The sequence below is a fragment of the Perna viridis genome, chromosome 1, assembly GCF_037379345.1.
Source record: "Perna viridis isolate PV_CMFRI_1.1 ecotype Kerala chromosome 1, ASM3737934v1, whole genome shotgun sequence".
Lineage (NCBI taxonomy): Eukaryota > Metazoa > Mollusca > Bivalvia > Mytilida > Mytilidae > Perna > Perna viridis.
This window is the reverse complement of record NC_142445.1, coordinates 55,353,591-55,376,746: the sequence shown is the minus strand read 5'-3', so window position 1 is coordinate 55,376,746 and position 23,156 is coordinate 55,353,591. Positions and strand designations below refer to the sequence as shown.

General features: G+C 34.2%; 2 protein-coding genes across 4 annotated transcripts; both read right to left on the bottom strand.

The window, feature by feature from the left end:
• Window positions 1-2,936: 2,936 nt before the first annotated feature.
• Window positions 2,937-14,980, bottom strand: LOC148629446 (uncharacterized). Of its 3 annotated transcripts, none has more exons than XM_088551312.1 (8): window positions 14,962-14,980; window positions 9,864-9,940; window positions 7,968-8,153; window positions 6,953-7,096; window positions 6,179-6,226; window positions 5,751-5,904; window positions 3,861-3,974; window positions 2,937-3,583 (listed from the first exon to the last, which is right to left on the bottom strand). In XM_088551312.1, exons 3-8 carry the CDS (start codon window positions 8,138-8,140, stop codon window positions 3,551-3,553), a joined length of 666 nt encoding a protein of 221 aa, XP_088407438.1. In that variant the 5' UTR covers window positions 8,141-8,153; window positions 9,864-9,940; window positions 14,962-14,980; the 3' UTR covers window positions 2,937-3,550. The 3 variants fall into 3 exon arrangements, with proteins under 3 accessions (XP_088407438.1, XP_088407431.1, XP_088407449.1); XM_088551305.1 differs by lacking the exon at window positions 14,962-14,980 and adding an exon at window positions 14,838-14,949; XM_088551323.1 differs by lacking the exons at window positions 9,864-9,940; window positions 14,962-14,980 and adding an exon at window positions 14,838-14,915.
• A 2,624-nt stretch (window positions 14,981-17,604) lies between these two features.
• On the bottom strand, window positions 17,605-23,032 carry LOC148629445 (carboxylesterase 1D-like). The gene is made up of 3 exons (XM_088551252.1): window positions 20,736-23,032; window positions 18,690-20,191; window positions 17,605-18,329 (listed from the first exon to the last, which is right to left on the bottom strand). The coding sequence occupies exons 1-3, from the start codon at window positions 20,742-20,744 to the stop codon at window positions 18,056-18,058; spliced, it is 1,785 nt and encodes a 594-aa protein (XP_088407378.1). The 5' UTR covers window positions 20,745-23,032; the 3' UTR covers window positions 17,605-18,055.
• Between the last annotated feature and the right edge of the window lie 124 nt (window positions 23,033-23,156).

Here is a 23,156-nt window from a genome sequence, read left to right as displayed (position 1 = left end):
TAATGCCATTTTCCGATATTGATGCCGTGACCAGGATACGAGCATTAGTGCCATGAAACTCAGATCAGCGAAAGTAGGCCACAGATGCATTATTTCCAGAATTACCAAGAAATTCGACGCAATCCAAAACGGTGAACTGAAAGACATTCAAACTGAGGAACTTTCAAATATGTTGGACACTTTAAGAAGAAAACAGGAATTCTTGCGTAAATTGGACGAGAATATTATTCAAGGTTTGAACGGACAGGGCATGGAAACAGAGATCATCGAGTCAGATGAGTATACATCCTCCCAAGTCAGGGTTTTGAGTCCACCCTCGCTCCCTCAAACCCCTGACATCACTCATTCATATTTAGCGATTTTACTTAAATTTAACCAGGATCTAAAATCCAATCAAATCACTCGTAATAGAAACTCTTCGATATAACTTACAAAGTGGCTACACATAACGACATTTTTTGTCAGTAAAGACTAAACAGAATCTACAGTTATCATTTTTGCTCATATTGCATGATTTGTGACATCATACAACTTTCAGTTACTATATCGGATCGTCCATTACCTCGTATTATCGTTTACCTTTGCACAGACACTTTATGTTAAATCGATTTTCATTGGTGCTTCTTATCCGTAGAAGCAACCAATCGGAATTGGCTGGACGATACCCGCTAAATATGAATGAGTGATGTCAGGGGTTTGAGGGAGCGAGAGTGGACTCAGAACCCTGACTTGGGAGGATGATGAGTATGCATCTATTTTAGAGACAAACATACGCCATATCAGTAAATTTATATTTGTCAGTCTATACATCCAAATTAATTGTCAACGCTGAAAGTTTCACAACTAGACAAGCAAATATCCCACAAGTTCATAGTTTTCCTCGTTTGTCTAACACGAACTTGACTTCTTATAAGCAACTCGGTGGGTGTTTCTAGAAAAGCAGAGGTAGCTTTCCGTACCGGTGCACCTGGTCCATGCTCCCAGTTTTGAGTGGAGACCGAGTTGTTCATTTGCTTTTGTTACTTTGTATGTATGATTTTAGTTACTTTATGTTCTTTGTTGTGTATGTCTGTTTTCCATGTCTGGTCTTGTCCCTGGATTGCATTCTTTTGATTACCGCTATAACCTTGGTTCCCTTGATTACTCTTCCGCGAGCAAGTAATAACGCAAACACACATGAATCTTGTATAGATTTATGTCCGTCCTATTCTGAGCAACGTGCTCACCATTTATACTCCATGCCTTGGTTCCCTTGACTACTCTTATACTCAATGCCGTCATATGAAAACATTTTAAAAAAGAATCAAAACAAGTGGACTGATACTTTACACAAAGACTTATATGTTGACAACGCAATCTCGAGTTTTCAAAACAAGGAAGATTTGATCAAGTTCTTTGGTGCGTTCCGTACACGTTTTACAGATGTAGGTTTTAATTTACACTCGTGGGCATCGAACTACTAACCACTTAAAAAACATACCGCACAGGAAAACGTATTGGAGAAGAACAAAATCATCAAAATTCTTGGTTTTAGATGGAACTCTGAACGTGATACATTGACATTATTTGCGCAAAGTTCAAATTCAACGACCAGCAACGCAACGAAACGAGAAGTCTTACTCAAATAATCTCAAATATTTGATCCGTTAGGACTTGTCAGCCCCGTTACAGTGAGGAGCAAGATCTTAATGCAGAGAATATGGGGAAGCAAAGCAACGGTTACATTCAGGGATCGAAGTAGATAAAAATAGAACAAAACACAAGTGAATGTACTCAACTTGAATTTCCGCGTTGTTATTTCGATAAGTATTCAGAAAACAAAGGAACAAAACTGCACATCTTCACGGGCGCAAGTATAAAAGCGTACGGAACGTGTGCGTATCTAGTACACGACAACCAGACTACACTAGTAATGGCTAGAAACAAAGTAGCGCCACTAAAGAAAATGAGATTTGTGAAAAAATGTCAGAGAAAGGGAAAATGCTACAACGATGAATTGGCCGCTACTGAAATACAGGACGTGTCAACAGAATGGATTCGCGATACACAACATAGAAATTACGACGACGTATCTTTAAGTCTTCAAAAGAAAGCGGCAACAAACAACTTAGTAAAGCAACTGAAACTGTATATCGACAGTGAAGAACTTATTCGTTGTGGAGGAGGACGAATTGACAATACAAGGACTACTATGTCATCGAAGTTTCCAGTATTACTTTCACAGAAAGACAAAATATCACAGTTAACAAAACAAAACAAAAAAAGATGGCCCTGCAAAAAAAAAAAAAAATGAAGTAACTATATTTGTAATTTTTTATTCATCCCTTGCTTTACTTTTTTTAATTGGAATCTTTGATTATCACCCAATGATATGGATAGTTTTACAACTGAACACTACATATATTGCAAGTTACGTTTCCATATTCTTAAGCAATTTATTGGCAATTTCAGTCAGTTTCTACCACGATATCAGGGTTATTTTGTCGATTTTGTGTGCTAACTCGTAAAACAAAGCTTTAGACTATCAGGTAGTGATGAATGATCAATAAATGCATGACATTTCTTTCAGTTCCACTTTTCTTGACATTTCCTGTTGCACGACTTTAAAATAGTTCTGTTTTCACACAATGTAAAAAATAGTAATAGACGCTCGTTCTTTGTTTTCTAAGTGCGCCCACTGTGGTCCATGTCACGGTATTCGGCTCTACTTAATGGCTCAAATATCTGTGCTCAACTTGATTTGCTTAGAAGTTTAATTCCTTTACATTTTGTAGGTTTGCATTTCTTTTGTTTTTGTTTTCCAAAATAAGACTTCGATGAGGCCATTTATATGAATACATGAAGAAAACTTCTTAGTTGTTTTATTGTTTATAGTTGTAATGACGTGAATGCGATAAATCTACATTTAATTTTGTCATGCCAAGTGTAACATTAAATAATTCAAATACTTTATTGATAATGTTTGATACAATTTTACATAGAAGATGAAGAAATATACGAAGAAGTGTAATTGTTAATGGTTTTCAATACTTAAAACAAATATATGTATTTTAATGTGCAAAAACTTAATGTTCATATCATACGTACGCAAAACTAGTTTCTATGACCATCTTGTTTTTGCCAGTTACTCTTTTACCTATATGAGATTGACAGAATACTCGAACTTTTGGGATACATTATGATCAGATATTTGCAATGCAACACAAAGGCGAACCACCCATTCATCAAGAAAGATAAGGGAACGATTTAACATGGAGACAGAACTAATCATATAAGGAACCACAAGGAACTACATTATTCAGGTTTTTCAATAGCGTCGTAACGTGTTTTTGAAGGTGTACTTGAAACCCTGTTTTCAAGCAATAAAACAATTTAATGGCATCAGTAGTTAGTTATAGTGAGGTAAACACTCTACAGTAGAAGGCACTTATTTGTGGATAATCACTTGAAGACTGAACCATGTTTTGATTTTTTTTTTTTGCGTCAGTTAGAGGTTTCCGCTGGATATAGTTGCTTCTTCTTTTGATAAGGCGCATATTCCAGCCTTTCGTTATAACAAAGACTTATCCATTCGGGCAATTTTCTGAAAAAAGACAATATATTTTATACCAGATAACCATTTCCAATTGATTCGAAGAATTTTTTGATGCCATTCAAATTTACATGCAGCAGTTTTTCCTAACATCCAGTTATGGCATTTCAACACAACAATAGTTTTACTTCTTTGACGCCTGAAGACACTTTTAAATCTTTCTATTTATGAAGGTAGATAAAGGCAGAATATGAATTGCAAAAGCATATTAATAAATTATATAACCGATATTATAGATGAATAGATGTCTAAAATAATAATCACATACCCTTTCACCTACAATGCAGCTCATACAACATGTCTTCGTATTGGTAACTTCGTAACCCTGCCGTGAATACAGACGCCTTGCTGGGTTGGTCCATAACACAACCAAAAATATTACCTGAAGTGTATGAGAGTGGTATCCATATTTGTAATGTAATCGATTATGCTTTGATAAGAGTTTCAAACGCAATGCAAAAATCTGTCAAGCCAAATATATGATACACTCTTAATATTGTTTATAATACTTTATTAGATATTTCATATGTTGTATAAACTACCATTAACATTAGGTATATATCTCGTGAAATCATATATAATACAGAGATAGAAAGAATAATCAAGGGAACCAAGGTTATATAGCCGTAATCGAAAGAATGTAATCCATGCACAAAGACTAGACGTGGGAAAACAGACATACACAACAAAGAACATAAAGTAACTAAAATCACACAAAATAACAAAAGCAATGAGCGGACTCCACTAAAAACTGGGAGAAAAAAATCAATTTAAAATAGAGAGATGTTTTGTATAGATTACAAAATATCTTACGAAATTTATAAGATGTCGTATATATGACATATATATGTTTGAATATCTTATAAACTTAAGTAGATAATATAGGATATAACTATGTTTATCTCGTCTATGTTACCACGTCGTTCATTGAAGAATCATGGGTGACCTAGAGCTGACATTTTTCATCCCGGTTGGGTTGTTCTCTTTGACATATTCACCATTTCCATTCTCGTTATTATATATAAAACACAAAGTATGTGCCACATATGCAGAAGATTATTTCTGCTAAACTTTGGATATATAATATATAAACTTTAGAAGATATAAAATTTCACAATATATCTTATATAGAGCTAATAAATAAAGATTATTTTATTACCGAAATAGGATATATTATTTGATTTATGAATGCATTGTTTGGTGAACATTAAAACACCTTGCCAGATTTCTGTAAAAAAAATTGACCTCTCCAAAACAACCGGATAATGCAAGTAGTAAGTCTCATCAGATTGTAAATATTTTTTTTCATATTTTCCAATGGGAACAAAATCTACTTGCTGACCTATTCACCCACTCTTATGAGGCTGACTTAATAGCTGATCTGATCCGAAAGAAAGAATATCGTTTAGCTATATCATTTAATCTCAGTTTCCGCTGTATAGATGACGTATTATCTTTAAACAATCCTGATTTTGGGGATTTGATACATCGCATCTACCCCAAAGTACTTGAGATAAAGGATACTACAGACACTGTGAAGTCATCCTCATATCTTGACCTACACTTAGAAATGGTAAAGGAAAACTATTGACCAAACTTTACGACAAACGTAATGACTTTTCATTCATTTTGTTACTTTGTGTGTATGATTTTAGTTACTGTGTGTGTGTGTGTCTGTTTTCCATGTCTGGTCTTTGTCACTGAATTACATTCATTCTTTTTATTACCGCTATAACCTTGCTTCCCTTGATTACTCTTTTAAAGATATAATTTCTAATGTCGAATTTTTAATTTGATTTATTAAATCTTATTAATGGAAACAAATAGAATGTTCAGTCTCCCTGCGTGTGATATGTATTTAATGGAATAGGTGAGATCTATTATTAATTCTTTCATTTGAGACAAATTGTCCATACATTTTGCTATCGCTATATTTTCTCTAAGAATGGCATTATGGAAAATGTCCACCGTAGACATAATTGTGACTTCTTTCAATTTTGTATCGGTTTTTTTTTAATTCAAATTTAGTGTTTGCTCTTTTTACATGCATTCGTTTTATATTTTACAAATCATTTTCTAATTTTGTTGTTACCAAGTTAAAGTATTTATCCTATTTGCTCATCCAACGCAACGGCTAAGGGTTTGACAGTAACCTTACTTGACATTTGCGCTTCCTAGCGTTTTCTTCTGCCTCATCAATTAAGACTTTACCAATTCCTTTTCCTCTGAATTCTTCTGTTACACAGAGATAATCAAGACAACACTGTCCTTCCTTTACTTTTTCAGCCAAACTATAGTCTAGACAACCAAACCTACAAATTACAAATTTTCTGAATTTTTCGTTTGTTATTTTTGAAAGTTACTGCCCCCCTTTCTTTGTAACTGTTCTGCTGCTGTATGATGTGGAATTTTATCATTTTCACACATAATTATTATTTTCATCTGTCGTATTTTATTGTTTTCGAAAAGTTTATTTCGTCTCAAAACCACTCACTTACTCTTATAATCATGTCTTCTATTTAAATCTTATCATGACAAGTTCTGCTCAGCACACTAAACATAAAAATAGTCCCAATTAATATTTACCTTAGTAGATTGCAACAACCTATGCCCATTGTAGAAAAGTCCCTTCTCCTACAAAAAGGAAAAAAGTAAAAAGAATACTGTAAATATTAAAAGAGGAACAAAAACAGCAACACACTTTGCATTTAACTTGGTTTACGCAATGATGAAAATAAACATTGTAGTTACAACAAAGATTTAAAGATAGTATATTACGTCTTTATGTTTTTTGTTTTAAATGATATTATCAAATAATTTTCACTAAGGTTTTATATTTTCAACATTAACAGTTTCCACAGACAATGTTTTTGAAGATGTAATACTACCATAGTGATATGAAGTTTAATCTTGACAAATTGTGATCATCACATTTCTTGTATACATCTTTGAATTTAATTAACCCCTGAACAGAATAAGACATTAATTGCTATGCTATAATGACAATGGGTCTTCTTCTCAAGTCGAATTTATGAGGAAAGCGGTATCTATATATTTTCACGTATGTTTTCAATAGGAGAAACTGACTCATAATTACTGTCGACAATAAACGGTAAATCCGTGCTGGATTGGATTAATGTGTCATCCTATTTAGCCTTCATAGGCATAATAAGTATGATTTAACAAGATGAAATCTTATTTTAATTTGAAATCGTCTTTTTCAATTGGCACCGTCTGGAAGTAATAGAAACTTGCATAACTATCGTAAGTAGAATTCAATATAAAAACACTTTGGCGTCACTTCAATTAAATTCATTTCAAAGAGCTGTCACGTGGAATAGAAGATCTTTGGCTACGTACGGGAATTTTTTGTCATCGTCTTTGTACGAAAGACCACAGATCCCGGCTCTTACTCCGTTATATTCAGCAACAAGATTCTGCTCATAAAAATCTAACGGTCTACCCCTACAATGGTTGGCACTCAGCTCCATTACAGCAGGTAACCTAATAATAAAATGGTTTGTGTTACCGATTGCAAACTGAATTAAGAAAAAAAAAGTTATATTCCGTTTATTTTGCATTAAATGCCATTTACTCTTAAATCTACTATGTGCAGTCTGTTCGATGAGTAAAGTTGGAACGACAACATAAACAATAATGTATATCCTTGTTTTTCCACACCTCTCCATGTTGTTCTGCTTCCCTTACCGATTTATTTGTTATGCCCCTCCGCTATTTACGACCGTGGAACCTAACTTAATATTGTTCTTTAATAATAGTCGATTGTATAGATAGAATTATAGTGGCAAAACTTCACTTTGATAGCTTTTCGTATGACAAAAATACGATGTGATTTCTTTTTGTTCTCCTATTCGATGGTATAAGCTGGTCCTGATAACAGTTCCAGAAAACCCGAAGTTACTCTCGTTTTTTTTTTTCTGGGAATTCATATTATAAGTACTTTAGTTTTTGTGTATTGTCTTGTTTTCATTTCCTTCGGTTTTTATATGTAATTGTATTTTATTCTCTAAGCTACATTATGTATGTAGATCACCTCTGTTTCTTGTTTTTACGTTTTGCCCATGTTCTCTAAGTTTGACGTCACTGTAATGTCCATCTATTTTTGACGCTTCGAAATTTTTGCTGATGTTGAGTAACTATTTATGAGATTATTCCGTGATATTACATATAAATGCCGTGAACTGGCAATTAGTCAATTTTTAATGTGCATTGGTGGCAACTATTTCTTTCTTTAAATAATCACTACATAGTCAATGACTTTTTTGAATTGCCAAATAACCCAGTTTATGCTTTTTAGTTTTAAAAATCATAGAGAAGGTTACATGGCTAAATGTATTCACCTCTGAAAACTTACGCAGCTTCATTTGTCGCATGAACTATTTTATCACGGAAAGCTTCTATCGCAAGTCGTCCATAGAATTCACAGTCTTCCTCTGTGTCCACCAATGTTCTTATCTTAAGTGGTCCTTCATTGTATAATTCTCTTGGTTCTGTCGTCAGTCTTGGTTGTTCAGTTACTGTTGACATTTCCGTATGTTTTCTGTTTAAATATTTCAAAAAAGTTGTCAAAATTCAGAATTGTCATTTGTAACTTAGTTTGATGCTGAAAAAGTTAATGCGATAATCCTTTTTTTGTATGTTGATACCGTAACGGGTAATTTTCTTAAAATATACAGCAAAAGGTCACTGAAATACCATTTTAACTACGAACTTGATATCGATATGTAGATCTCCCGTGTTACTCTGAAGACCTGAATTCGTTGTCAAGGTATTCATAAAACACCCATGTGAAAGGCTTGCGTGCACCTCTAAGTACGTGATATCGATATCAAGGCCCTCAGTCAAAGGTATGATACATGCAAATAGTTAATTTCACAGAATTATCCATATCACATTGCTCATTTTTCTTTGACCCATATTACACCTTGACTGGGGCCTTGAATTAATATTGGTTATTGTTATGACACGGAAAATGAAATGAAAAAAAGCTGTGTCTGAAGGACGGTACAGGCTTATCGTCTTCCAGAATTGATTCGCTGGTCACGAAACATCTTTTATCTTGTCGGTAAAAAGAAAATGACAAAAGAAACAAGTACTGTCTTTTAAAAAAGATAGCCGCCGCATTAAAATTTTGTTCTTTTTCACACGTTGAGAAACTGACTGGTTTTGTGGAGGAGTTCTATTAATAAATGAATAAAAGTACTTCTTGAATTCGAAAGTTATTTTATATCTACATATGCACCAAAACATTTTAATACTTTTACATAGTCTGACGGTCCCGTGCAGGTACGGGTGTCAAAAGAATAGGCCTGCAGCAGCGCTAAGCTTGTCGTAAAAGGCGACTAAATAGTGCTTAGAAACCTAGCCGGGGGCTAGGCGCTCTGCCCACAGAGCAACTGGGATGTGTGCCCCAGGTGGTGGAATGGGGTACCCCTGGCGTGTAACACGCTGGGGTTGTCAGGCTACAATACGGAAAACCTGACAGCAAAACATAGTGGTGCACCGTGTTGGGAAAGATGACCCGTTCCTCGCACGTTTAAGAACCCTGCTGTGGTATTCGATAGGAGTAGGAGCCTTTGCGCTCCGCCACAGGAGGCTAAATTGCCCGACCCTACCCAACCCCCCTTTTTCTAGTGGCAACCAAAAAATTTGTTGACCCTAATGTCTTTGTGTCCCATCCCTTGTTTCATTTCATCATCATTCATTTTCATTTTATCATCCATTTCATGTTCATCGCCTGAATATAGCTGAAATATTGCTGCTCGGGCGTTAAACCCCAACAATCAATCAATCATAGTCTGACGTTTTGTGTGTAAACATATATGTAAAACGAGCTTAAAATACAGTTTGCAGATTTTAAATACACGACGACAACAAAATATTTAATTTATTTAACCAATGAATAGTATTCGCTTTATGATTTAAATCAATTTTTTATCGTCTGTGATATGGATATCATGAGGTATACACTGACAAAGAGCGTAATCTCGAAACAATATCATTCAATAGAATATCTTCCGTGATCATTTTTACATCCATCGATTAGTATGGACCATTTCGTTTTCTTTATTTCTGCCCAAGGAATTTTGCTTCCGCCTCTTATTATGTTTCAAAATGATTACACGTTTTATTTGTTAACGGTAGTTGATTTATTGAGAGTTATTTAAAGCATACCTTCTGTTTGTTTGAATTTTTTCCGATTAAACAATTAAAATTTTGAGTAGATAAGATTGTTAAAGTTTACACTTACACAATGTCTTGCAATATGAATGGTCTATGTCCGGATTATCATCTGTTCTATAGAGCTGCATTATATACATCTACAGTCTATAATTGGAAATGAGTAAAAAAATCAGTCATTCTAGTCAGCTGATTCGAAAAACGTAAAGGTAGAACGAAGAATGGGATCGGTCTACTTATATTAAAATTCACATAGTTCTCCTGTTTTACAAATTGTAAGGGGACGACCATTAGATTCTTAGGGGGGCTGGCAGATTTTGAAAATAAATAACCTGATTATTCAGGAAATAAATAATCTGATTATTCAGGAAATAAATAATCTGGCCTCATCATACCAGAAAATAAATAGTCTGACTTAGCAAATTGCTAGAAAATAGATATTTTGACCTTGACTAGTGAATTGAAAATAAATATTCTGTCTTGGCTAGTAAATTGAAAATAAATATTCTGACCTCCACAAAACCTTAAAAAATAATTTGCCTCGCTACGCTCGCCATAGTTTCATAAATTAGAAAAGTATACATGCTTAAATACTCCACAAGTTTTATACAACACCCTATAGTCTCCAGTGGCAATATTAAATACATGTACATGTACATAAATGACTTTACTGGGGTAGGGTGATGTGTAGTAGTCCTTGGAATTGAAGGTTCCACCATACATCCCCCACTCATCAATTTCATGGTGTTTTTAGGTACCTTCATACTTTCCATTACCGAATCAATTTGTCGCCAAAGAATATTCTCGGATTCTTTTTCAGTATAAGCCTATATTTGTATTCCACGGGGTCAAAAAGCCAAGATATTTGTGTCTCACTTATTTGAGCGTCTAAGTCTTCGGTGGCGGATCCAGAGTTTCAGCTAAAGGGGGTCCAAAATATTTCTTGACAGGATCACCGGTGCGGATCACAATTGTTAGGGGGGTTTGGGTACATGCTCCCCCTAGAAAATTTTGAAATATTAAACCTCAAATCCTGCATTCTGAGGGTATCTTGAACAATTTTTCAACAAATTTTAAAAATTGCAATTTTCTAAGGGAGCGGCCCCCGCCTTCAGTGGATCCGCCACTGGTCTCCCTGGGACAGCATGTGTGAACAAACCAAACAAATATAGGTATCATCGTATCGCCCAATTTCTCAACTTTACAATGGCACCAAGAAATTTGCGGTAATATTTAGGACTTTTGGGTAAAATGAAAAAAAAATGTACCCCTGCCCCACTGCAAAATCGCTTAAAATGACATATTTTCCCCATGTCAAAACCCCTAGAGTTTTTATACTTCAGTAAAAATTGCTAATTTGGTATTTTCTGTTTAGCATTATCACAATTAATACTTCTGGTGTTCTTTTGATGAATTTAGGCAAGTTTTTAAGTAAGAAATTATAAAAAAATGTAAAAAATGGGAGTTTCGATTTTTTCCGTAAAGAGTCACATATGTTCGATTCTACAGGTAATTGCTCAACTAAAACGTCTCAAATTTGGTGTCTTTCGATAGATAATTTTATTTTCTACATAAATAAAGCACGAAAAAAACTAATTTTCAAGAATGAATTTTCAAAAAATGCCAAAAATATTACCCCTACCTCTAGAAAACTCATCTCAATTTCAAACAGAATTCTCATTCACAGCATATTGACGCGGTAGAACTCATTATTAAGATAATGATGTACCCAACATATCTGATCAATTCAGGCGCTTAGATTTTCCTTTTGGAGTGAAATTACTATAAGATCGGAATAATGGAAATTTTTAGAATTTTAGAATTTTCTACTATACCACCCGACATTGTCTTTTTTTTTCAGAATACTGTAGTTTAAAAAAGCTTTTGTTTGACACGGTTCATTAATATGATGTCTTAGCTTCAAAATGAGCCCAAGTAATATATATGATGAGATTTTCTATTTTTCCATAAAAGTCGCATAAATTCAACTCTTCTAGTTATTGCTCAACTAAAACGTCTCAAATTTGGTATTATTTGGTAGATAATTTAATTTTCTATATAAATAAACCATGAAAAACTAATTTTCAAGAAAGAATTTTCAAACAATGTTAAAAAAATATTACCGACCCCTAGAAAACTGGTCTCAGTATCAAACAAAATTCTCATTCACTGCAAACCGACTACGGTAGAACTCATATTTTAGGCATTCAAAAATAAGATAATGATGTACCAAACATATCTGATCAATTAATGTGCTTAGGTTTTCTTTTTGGGGTTACAGTTACTGTAAAATCGAAAAAATATGAAGAATGATTTTCTGTGATAAGGTACATTAATGTAGTGTCTTAGCATCCTATTGAGCCAAAGTAATAAATACTTAAACTTTTCCAAGTCAAGAAAGGTGGAAAATTGCCACCCTTAGCCATGAAAAGAATACCTCAACATGAACTAAAATATTAACTTTTACTCTTGTATATCTAAATACAATAATATAATGTCATAGCTTTCTAATGAGCCCAAGTAATAAATATTTGATATTTGAACTTTTCCAAGTCCAATTAGGTGAAAATTGCCACTCCACCAATGAAAAAAATATATTTTAACATAAACCCAAATGTTAATTTGTAGCATATTACCAATGTTTAAAAAACGAGTTTGGTACTAGTGTTTTGATTATCGATGTATTCAACATTCCTGCTCATTTCAGACGCGTATTTTTCAGTTTCGATATGACAATAATGAGTTTTTCCATGAAAGAGGAATTTTCGGAATTTCATATTTTCTTCCAAATTCACCTGTAATTGGCAATTTTTATAGTACCCTATTTCAAACAAGCATTTGCATATTCAAAAAATCTATGTAGCATCTAAGATTTCTAATGAGCCAATGCAATGCATACTTTAACGTATTCTAGGCCATTTAGTTGCAAGAATGGTATCCTATACCCACTAAAATTTCCGTGAAAACCCACAATTTGTATGTGGTAGATTAGCATTTTAAGAGGTGCCAATTGGATACATGTATGCTAATTATTCATCGTAGTGGGAAAAATATGTCAACTTAAGCGATATTTCAGTTGGGTAGGGAATAATTTTTTCCCCATTTTACCCCAAAACCCTACGTGTTACCGCAACTTTCGTGGTACCATTGTAAACCTGAGACATTGGGCTACATGATGGTTCATATATATGTCAGTTTATTTCATTTTGTTGAAAGAAGAAGTTCGAAGAATAAAAAAAAATGTTAAAAATGCATTTTTGCCCCAACGAGGTATAAAAAGTAGCAAAAAATACAAAAAATTGCTTCAGATTATTTTTTGCTGACAAAAAGTTCATTAATGAGAGGTGTAATGGTACCTGAAAATCATATTTAGGTTGATGGGTATGTGTGGGGGAAGGGGGTGCATGGGAGGTTATCTCAGCTCACGTACTACAGTACAAAACCACAAGAGTCCCATTCGGCGCCCTGTAAAAAGCCAAGCCTTCCTTCCTTTTGTAGTATATGACACCTTGATGTACAATTTCATAAGGATCTATCACTTATACTGAAATTATTTTTTATCGAACACCAAATGTCTACGGACGACGATGGTGTGACTATTATTAGACTTATAAGACTGAAATCTTTTTGCGGTCTTATTAACCTGGATATAAAAAAGCCAAATGAATTCTACCTTAAAAATCACTAACAGAACATACCGCTACTAGATGCCTTAACTACTATGCAGACAATTGACAAATTTTGACTTATTCAAGTGAATTGTAAAAATCGCCTGAATATAGCTGGAATATTGCTGCTCGGGCGTTAAACCCCAACAAACAAACAAAAACATTTGTAAAAAAATATACCCTGACTTTTGATGACAAAATGCACCCGAGATCCAGGAACAAAAATATACATTGCATAAGAAAAGACGTGTGTATTGTAAAATTATGAGTTGACTAATAGAGTCTTTGGTTATGAATATTTTGAACTAACCCCTTACTAAATATTTTAAACAAGTTTTAGCATTTTTTTATTTGTGTCTTTTGAGACAAAATATGTTTTTTTAAGAAAGCTTAATACTGAATGCAAATTGTTTCCCTTTTAGAAATAACTACAGTTGTATGAATATTTTATAATCCCACGCGCTGATCGGATCAAATTGATACAGGGAAGATATGTAAACGTATAGAAAAATCTGAAAAATTCCCAACGATGTTAGAATTGTCAAATTTGCGATGCTATTTTTTTTTTGGTCGTTCCCTCCGCGGGACTCGAACTCGTACCGCTGTGACATCTATGGCAACACCGCCTGCACAAAGTCCAGCGCAAGCTGGCCGAGTGGTCTTGGGGCTGGACTTTGTGCAGGCGGCGTTGCCATAGATTTCACAGCGGTACGAGTTCAAGTCCCGCGGAGGGAACGACCAAAAATTTGCATCGCAAATTTGACAGTTCTAACATCGTTGGGAATATTTCAGACCTTTCAATATATATATATATATATATATATATATATATATATATATCTGTGTGTGTGTGTGCTTATTGTTTCAATTTATACTTCTTAATGATGATTAATGCTTATATTTTTTGATAATTTTAAGATGATTAGAGTAATTGATAAAGAAATGCTTTAAGGATAGATGTGTCTTCATTTCAATTCAACAAAATGTGAGGCCTAACGCCATCTTGTATCTTATTCTACACTAAAATCTAAAAATAGATCCATTGATTCAATGTCATTTATGAGGGTATCATTAGCAATTTTTTTTCTTTTCTAGTATTGATCGATTACTCTTTGATTGCATGTCGCTTAAATTTTTTTTCCAAGGCAAAACCAATCAATGGTATATATTAGGGAATACTTAAAAGATGTTTAAGCATACTTAATACAATTTTTAGTATGTTCAATTGAAAATTCATGGATATTCTCACGCTTAATAGCACCTACTTATTGTAAGCCAACCCATGTGTATAATTTTAATAATAATAATACCTTGAATTTATCAAATTATTAGTATAGACGGTTAAAGTTTTGGTAATAATATTAAGTTTAACTTACAGTGTATCATGCGTAAAAATTAGTCTGTGTCCAGAATTTGAACTGGTTTAGATAGTTGCATTTAAACATATATAGGCGATCTATAATTAGACTTAGCTTACTAACACACAACATGTGCACTTACCCTAGTAATTCAAATCAGCTGATTCAAATGGTTTAATTTCAAAAAACAATGAAATGTTTGCTGCAATGTAGAAAATAGATTGTTCTTCTAGGTCTTTGTAAACAAGATATCCAAGATTAACTATATCATTGTGTGTTCTATATAGTTTTTTGCATACATTATTTTCTACAGTAGTATTGGATTATTATTAGGTCAATCGATTTACAGAATTTGTATGGGATATTAACAGAAAAAAGCTCAGACTTTAGATACGTTATAAAAAATCAGTGTGCGTCATTTCTTTGCAGGATTATTGATCATCCCGTACACAGGTTCAGTGCACCTTAGTGCAAATATCTTCCGACGAAAATAGGCCTATTTTAAACTTTTTATTCACTTGTACTTAATGTTGTCCATATAAATTCAACTTCAGATGATTCCATTTAGTTTTCGAGGGGTGTGCAGATAATTTTGATTGTAGCCCTGTTTTAGCCGTTTTAACAGCATTTTGTTGTAGGAAAATTGTCTCATAATGACTAATTATATTTTAACAAAAAAAAAACCAAATTTTTCTTAATACAGTAGCAACGATTACAATGAGATAAAAACAGAAAAAAAAACGAACAAAATAAACACACAGACAAAACAGAGGTAATATGTTTTTTTTTTAATTTTTTTAAATGAACAAGTTTGCTTTTTTGTTTTCTTTTTGTATTAGGTCATGATATTTGCAGCTTCATAGAAACTAAATTCCCGTCATAACAAATCAAGATTTTGATCAAAACAAGACAAAGTCTCGTGTTGCTTTGATCTGGTAGTTCTGATTTTTCCATATTACAACATTCCATGTGTTGTAAGTTTCAACGCATTATTATTTTAATGTATACACCAGCCCTAGTAGGCTACAAGAATGTCCTGCTGAAAAAAAATGTTATTATTAAATAACACTATAACAATAAAGTTGAAAAGATAGCACGTTCCATATATCCGCTATACCCTTTATTTCGTGCATTATAAAGCTAGAATATCGTTGCTTTTAATAATTTGAAGTCTTTTTTTTAAAATAAACCATTAAAATCCCCAAAAGTCCCTCGTTACAGTGTTAGCCAATCAATTGCACGACATGCGTGACGCTGACCATCAGCTGACTTTTCCTATACTTTTAATTGCCGTTTTCATGCTAACATACTGATATATACCCAATACTGTTAGACCCGGTTTGCACTCATACGTGGTATTTAAATACATGACGGACTGAGGGGTTTCTTAATGCCCTTGACTATCATTTAGGGTCTCTCACAGACGGTGTAAAGCAACAAAGCGTTTACACAGTCATACCTGTGAATGTGGGTCATTGCGTATTCGGGGAAATAAGTTATCATGTGACCACGTTCACTTTTTAAATTCATTATTTGCATCATCACGTGATTTGATGTCGATCTGTGACCTAGTGATCCAATTTGTGATCTGTACTCTGTACAGCCTACAGCATTTGCTAAATCTTTGACCCAGCAAAATATTTTTTGGGATAAAATCAAGACTTTTCAGTGCATGTAAAAGAGATAGCAATTGGAACTACTCGGCCATTTCCGCTACACTAAAATAACCTCGGATGCAGAAAGGAGAATGTCTTCACCAAACATTTGCCGAACTCAAAGTAGTTCTATCCACCAGGTAACGCTAAAAAATTGGTTATACATCACTAAAAATTAAGAACAATAACTCAGTCAAGAATGTTGGCACGGAGCGAGGAACTAGGAAAAAGTAATGGTAAGAATTTCAACTAGTATAAAATTTTAATTTTAGAGTCGTATTGGTCAAATTCTGGACCGAATGTAACTAGAATTTAGGTTACAGACCACCAATTCAACAAATGAGCATTTGGAACGTACGCAAAAATAGTCCTACGCAGAAATCACCTCTGTTCCTCATAGTGATGTGAAAAAAGTTCTCATCTTATTTAAAAAATTTAAACAGTTTCTGAAAGGAAAAACATTTCTGTACATTTTATAGGTGCATTTTGCTTCTTGTGATGTGAAGCCTAATCTCCATAATGATTTCTAAATATACCCCTATCTTGTGAAAACACTGGGATTTCTCATGCTATTTATAGACACTTCACTTCCGGTGACCAGTACTGCACTGCAAGTCTGCTAACCCCAACATGTCATTCTGAGGATTGTGAGCTGACATATGTAGAATCATGCTGATATATTGTCCTCTGCAGGTTAAAGTTAAGGTAAAGTCCAGAGAAGTCATTGAATATTGTGAATTTGCATGGAAGCCTAGAATTAGTGGTTTCTAGCCTAGAAAGGCTGAGGAGTTCCGGGTGCGATTTTGCGTTGTGTTGACCACTCGTGATGGCTTAAACCATTCGTCCAAATAAACGAGCAATAATATGCAAATGAAGATGATACATAGAAAATCTAGCCGCCTTTGATGGAAATATTTGAATAAACAAAATGCAAATGACCATAAAAGAAAATTCAATCCGCCAATGATAGTGACGATGAGACTAATATGGAAATTTTAAGATAGTACAATACATTTGAACTGGACGCAAAGACAAAAACAGATTTTATCCAACAACCACCAAATGATTAAAAAAAACTTCTGTAGTAGGGTTGGGGCACTAGGCCAAACAAAAAAAAATCAACTGCTCACTACATGTATAACTACATTTATTGTTTCGAGCACTTTCCGTCAATGTCGGACATACAGGAAAGAAAAACACCCTGTAATATAATAATGACAATAAGCTACATATATGGAAAGTGTACACCATAATAAATAATAACACATAAAAGTACTCACACCTTAAAGCGCATAGCAGAGTTCGCTTAGAACAACCGGGCACTGCATTTAAAAAGAAAATAGCTATTTGCGTCTTGTAAGTAGTGCATGTATCTACATTGCAAAATGAATATAGTACGTTTTGCTAACTTTACACTGATTCTCAAAAATACAGATAAACTACTAAATCAATTATGCACTGTTCCAGAATTCATATTATACGAATTGCTTATATAACTACGCAGTTCAAAATATAGAAAATATAAAACACAATTATTCTGTTAAAATAACTTATATTGTACTCTTCATATCATAAAAAAAACTAAACACTGACACTATTATTAACAATATCTAATCCATAGCTAATAAACAGAATAAACACAACAGTGTAAGCTGTATTTGCTTGAGAAGGACACCAAGCGATGTTCGTACATGTACTTGGTGAGGACGCTAAGCGTGGAATTTTCTCATTCCAGAATTTGATTCTGTCATAAAATCCGTCGACTGTAAAATTTCTATACTCCCCGAAACGTTTGAATTTCCTTTGTCTCGCAGTGTATTTTGGCCATTGCTTTACACCTCCGATATTTGGGTCCCTTGAAAATAAGAAAAACAAATACAGCTTTGTTGTAGCATTTATATGGCATAGTTCGAGAAAATAATGACCAACATTAATCTTGTTCTTTTCATGTATTTCATAGAGATTTTGACATACACACTAACGAAGAATACGGTTTTGTTTGTTTTTGTTTTTGTTTTTTTTACATAAACCCCAATATCGTCAGTTTGAGTGAATTTGAAATTTTTTGGAAACAACATATGTGTTTGTGTGTGTGTGTGTGTCCACGCTTAAAATAGTGTCCTCACCTGCCCACCTCTTTTATGTGATTCCCTGGTTCCGCCACTGTGTTGAATTGATATTTGATATATTTTAAATAGTGATTACTATTACCTACCCTGTTTTAGCAAAATTCGTCCAGTAAGTCATCATTTCTGACGACAGGGCTGCTTCTTCGGGACTGATAAACACATCTTTGGGGTACCAATTTTCTAAACCGAATACAAATTGTAGTTCGTCAGCATGATTTGCGCCCAATAACCAGCTAGGTCTGTCCCTGATAAAACCCCAATGGGGTTTATGTGTAAACACATATTGGTACGTTCCTTTTTCACCCCTACTATGAAAATCTAAATCTTTGACTGCTTTTGATGCGAATATAAAATCAGTATAGCTGTTCATCACTAACTCGGTTTGATGTTGAAGAGATTGATCTGTTGAATATTTATTGCAGATTGCTTTAGTTATTTTGTCGCATGCATTAAAAATATTTTCCGCTATGTATGGGGCGAATAACTCGCAAACCACTCGTGATGGAACGCCCTGCGTGATGTTGAACCTGTACTGCACCTGTTGACTCAACAATTTAAAGTAGAAAAGTCCAGATTCGCAATCATTTGTACCGGAGATAAATTCAACACTGTTTAACATTTGTGAAGCAGGTGAGTTTGGATCCGATAACATATTTGTTGGGTGTGCTGTTAGAAGGTCGCCATCTATCGCAGGAGGCATTGGATGGTCGAAACTAAACCCAGACAGCAAAAAACTTGCGTGGCCGTATGCCCAAAATAATTGTTCGGCTGGAACCTGCTGAATACATTTCAAACATGATTTGCCATTTGCCTTGCATGACGAGCAGTTAAGGATACGACCAATTTCAGTTGTTGTTAAATCACTTTGATTCGATGACTCGATACCAGAAAATGATCCACTGTGGACGATAGTTCGCTGAAATAAACCTTTGTTTTGATGAAACACCGACTGTAGAGCTACACTATATCCACCCGCTGATTCACCGAAAATGGTTATAGACTGAGAGTTTCCACCATAATCTTCAATATTATTCTTAACCCATTCAATAGCAGCCTTTTGGTCCCATAAACCCAAGTTTCGGTCTGTTCCTGTGCCAAAATTTGCGAAACCAAACACATTCAATCTATAATTTATTGTTACTATAACAACGTTCCCAGCGGTAGCTAATTTTGAACCATTAAACATCATTCCTTGGCCATTTGTGAAGCTGCCACCATGGACCCACACCATAACTGACCGACTGCTATTCGTATTCAAATCAAATGGCGCGAAAATATTCAAGTGAAGACAGTCTTCGGATATATTCCAGTTGGGTATTAACCTTTTGTCGTTTTTATATAATGACTGTATGCAGTTCGGCCCGTAGTTTGTGGCATCTAAAGTTTCAGTCCACATATGAATGGACTGAGGTTGAATAAATCTCAAATTTCCAACAGGAGATTTGGCATACGGGATTTTCTTAAACACGTAGACAGTTGAATTGTATGATCTTTCTTTGATACCATTTATATGACCAAGTCGGGTCTGATGGGAAAATATCTCATCACACATACAAGGCACTGTAGCCGTTATTATAATACAAAGGACCTACAACAGATGTTTTGATTATACATTCCACTGAGTGAAGTTTACTTTTACAACGAAAACAGAAAAAAATCAAAGTAAAACAGAAGATACATAATACTCCCTTCCATCTATTTTTACTGAAATGGATACACTTCAAACCATGCAAATAAGCATGTAATAGTGACGTGAGAATGCGATAGAATAATGAAAAATGTCCATGTTTTCAGTAACACACTTTTCAATCACACGATCAACATTAAATTGCAAATACACAAATACAGTTAGCTTTTTTTTTCCTGTAAAAGCGTTTCCCTCACTAACATGGTGTGAAAGACTCCAAACAACCAGCACATTTTAGCTGTCTCAATAGTTGTTTCAGCTCATTACAGTTTGAAAAGAACGTGAGAATTAAAACGAAAGCACGAATTGTTTGACCCAGTAAGACTAATTCAAGTAAGTTATATATGCACATAACAAAACATGAATGTTGTCGGTTATGGTATGTCTGGAAATTGTTTTGCACGTACAGGGATTTTGAAAATTTAGAGATTATTTGCTAACTTACCAGGTTCATGATTCTGTCCGTTACGTTGTACAATAATAAAATTATAACAACCAAAACATCTAGACAGTCAAATGTTAATACACTACCGACAAAGCAGCATCCGTTATCTATATGTAAATACCGTAAATACAGATTATATAGACATTCTGAAAACTTCGATATTTCTGAAAAGTGGCAAAGATTTTTCACAACGTCAAAATTCTGTCGATTGTGATGATAAAAAAGTAATGATTAATATGATTAAGAATGGTCATATCTTGTGAAAGTACATAGAGTTTGTATTTAAAATTCCAATTGATGATAATTTTAAGAACTTCAAACACAATTTATGCATCACATCAAACTTTGTAAAGCGAAAATGTCACAATGCTGGTGTAACGTTCAAATACAGAACCACATTTACTAAAGGAAGTGTGTATTTTCAGGGACGGTTCCAGACACTTTTAAAAAGAGTGTTGCCGGAGGGGGTTCCTCAGAAAAAGGGGATGCTAGGACATTTTCTTACCGTTTTTTATTGTCAACACATGAGAATGAAAATTTTTTTCAATAAAAAGGAACACGCCCATCTACCTGCCCGAAGTGAGATGCCTGCAGAGGATACAGTCAGCCTAATATCCAATGTATATGAGGTGTGAATCGACAATCACTTTATCAAAGAATGTTTGTTATGTTTAATAGCCAAATGTCAAATCCCAGTGTGCTATGTTATCTTGTAATAGGAATACGTACAGCAAAATGCATACTGTACTCCTAGCACATATCAGATGAAAAAAAAAAAATACTTGGCATCATAAATCCAAATGGTCTGATTATATGATAATGACGGTCAATACCAAAAATTCAGACCGCTACTTAATCCCCTTATAAAATCGTTGTCATTTGCAGACAATAAAAATATGTAAGACGAACAAGTCGTTCGCAATCTTTTCAGATCACTGCAGGATGAACTAAATGTTTTTGCAAGCATATGTATTAAAATGTTACAGTTATTCTGCAATCATGACAACTTATTAACCGTTAAAATACGCAAGAACACAATGAAAATGAACAGAAACAAAAAGGAATTTTAGTGTATGGTTCTTCTCGTCGAGTGTTTTAAAGGTCAAAATGGCTAATTGGTTACCTTACGTGATTGACATTTCAATTTACAAGGACAATGTGATACTGGGTAGCCCGGGGCGGGTATAAACGTAAGACAACTGTTTGTAGCTAGGATCCTGGTAGAACGACTCGGTCTCCCCGTAGTAGATGTCGTTGACCATCACCTTGAGTCATTTTGGGGAAAGTCTGTAGCAGCTAAGGTGGATGAATTTGACCTATATTACTAACTAAGGGGGTTTTCAACGTCCTTGACTACCCTGTCGGGTCTCGCACGGACGGACCTATATTACTTCCGAATTTTATATTTCATATATAATTTTGGACAAATACACCACAAAGAAAAACAAACGTAACCGATTCTCACCATACAGTGTGTCGATATTATATTTTGAAGTCTCGATTTTTTATCTGGAGACAGGGTTATTTTACTGATACACAGGCAAATATTTTTCACGTGAAATTCACGTTAATCGAGCTTCACTTGAAATCCATGTGAAATTCACATGAAATTAACATGATTTTCATGTGAAATTCACTAAACATGAATTTCATGTGAACATTTTGTGTGAATTTCACGTGAAGGCTCCATTCACCCGAATTTCACGTGAACTCTGTCACTTAGTTTATTTGCTCAATTCAGGTGAAAATCGTGTGAAATAATTTTGCCTGTATAATGGGTACCCAAATTATATAATTGATAACACTATAAAAGTCATTTACATTAAAATGAACTTTCATCTAGTTTTTATTATGTACATTTTATAACCATGAAAAAGTAAGGAAATCATCCTAATTCCTATCCGTCTCCGGAGTTGTGGTGTTTTTAGATTTTAAGAAGACATTGCCGATAGACTAGAAAAAATGAAAGTGAACAAAATAGTAGACAGGAAGATGGCACATCGATGAAAAAGATACTTAACTATAGACAGACATTTTATAAGAAAGAATATGATATTCGAGTTGTTTGCGAATCAAATGAAACTCAGGAGTCCATAGCTGAGAAAATTATAGAACAGACAAAAGACTATCAAGAGTATTCTGGTTATGTTTAACAAGGGATCACACACGGAGTAATACATCTTCAACTTCCTCTGAAGCGGTTCTTAAAGGACTTGCCCCGGACGGAGGACTTAGTTTTCCAGAATGGTTGATTTACTTATCAAGAACGAGCATTACGAATTCTTGAAACGTGGATACATCCAAAAGACCTGCATCCCAGGCTGCTGAAGAGTTTGATAAACAAGGCATACAACAAAGAGAGATTCGATAGTCCAGAAATATTCCCCATTCGCCATTTTGAAAGGAATCAATACTTGTTTC

Bases quoted from the DNA above. Each gene is read 5' to 3' on its own strand.
- LOC148629446 (XM_088551312.1), bottom strand. From the start codon at position 8,140: ATGTCAACAGTAACTGAACAACCAAGACTGACGACAGAACCAAGAGAA. The intron at 5,905-6,178 runs GTAAATATTAAT...TGTAATTTGTAG, and splicing joins GGTTGTTGCAATCTACTAAG to GTTTGGTTGTCTAGACTATA. The intron at 3,584-3,860 runs GTATGTGATTAT...GTCTTTTTTCAG, and splicing joins GCTGCATTGTAGGTGAAAGG to AAAATTGCCCGAATGGATAA.
- LOC148629445 (XM_088551252.1), bottom strand. The intron at 18,330-18,689 runs GTAGGTAATAGT...CTTATTTTCAAG, and splicing joins ACGAATTTTGCTAAAACAGG to GGACCCAAATATCGGAGGTG.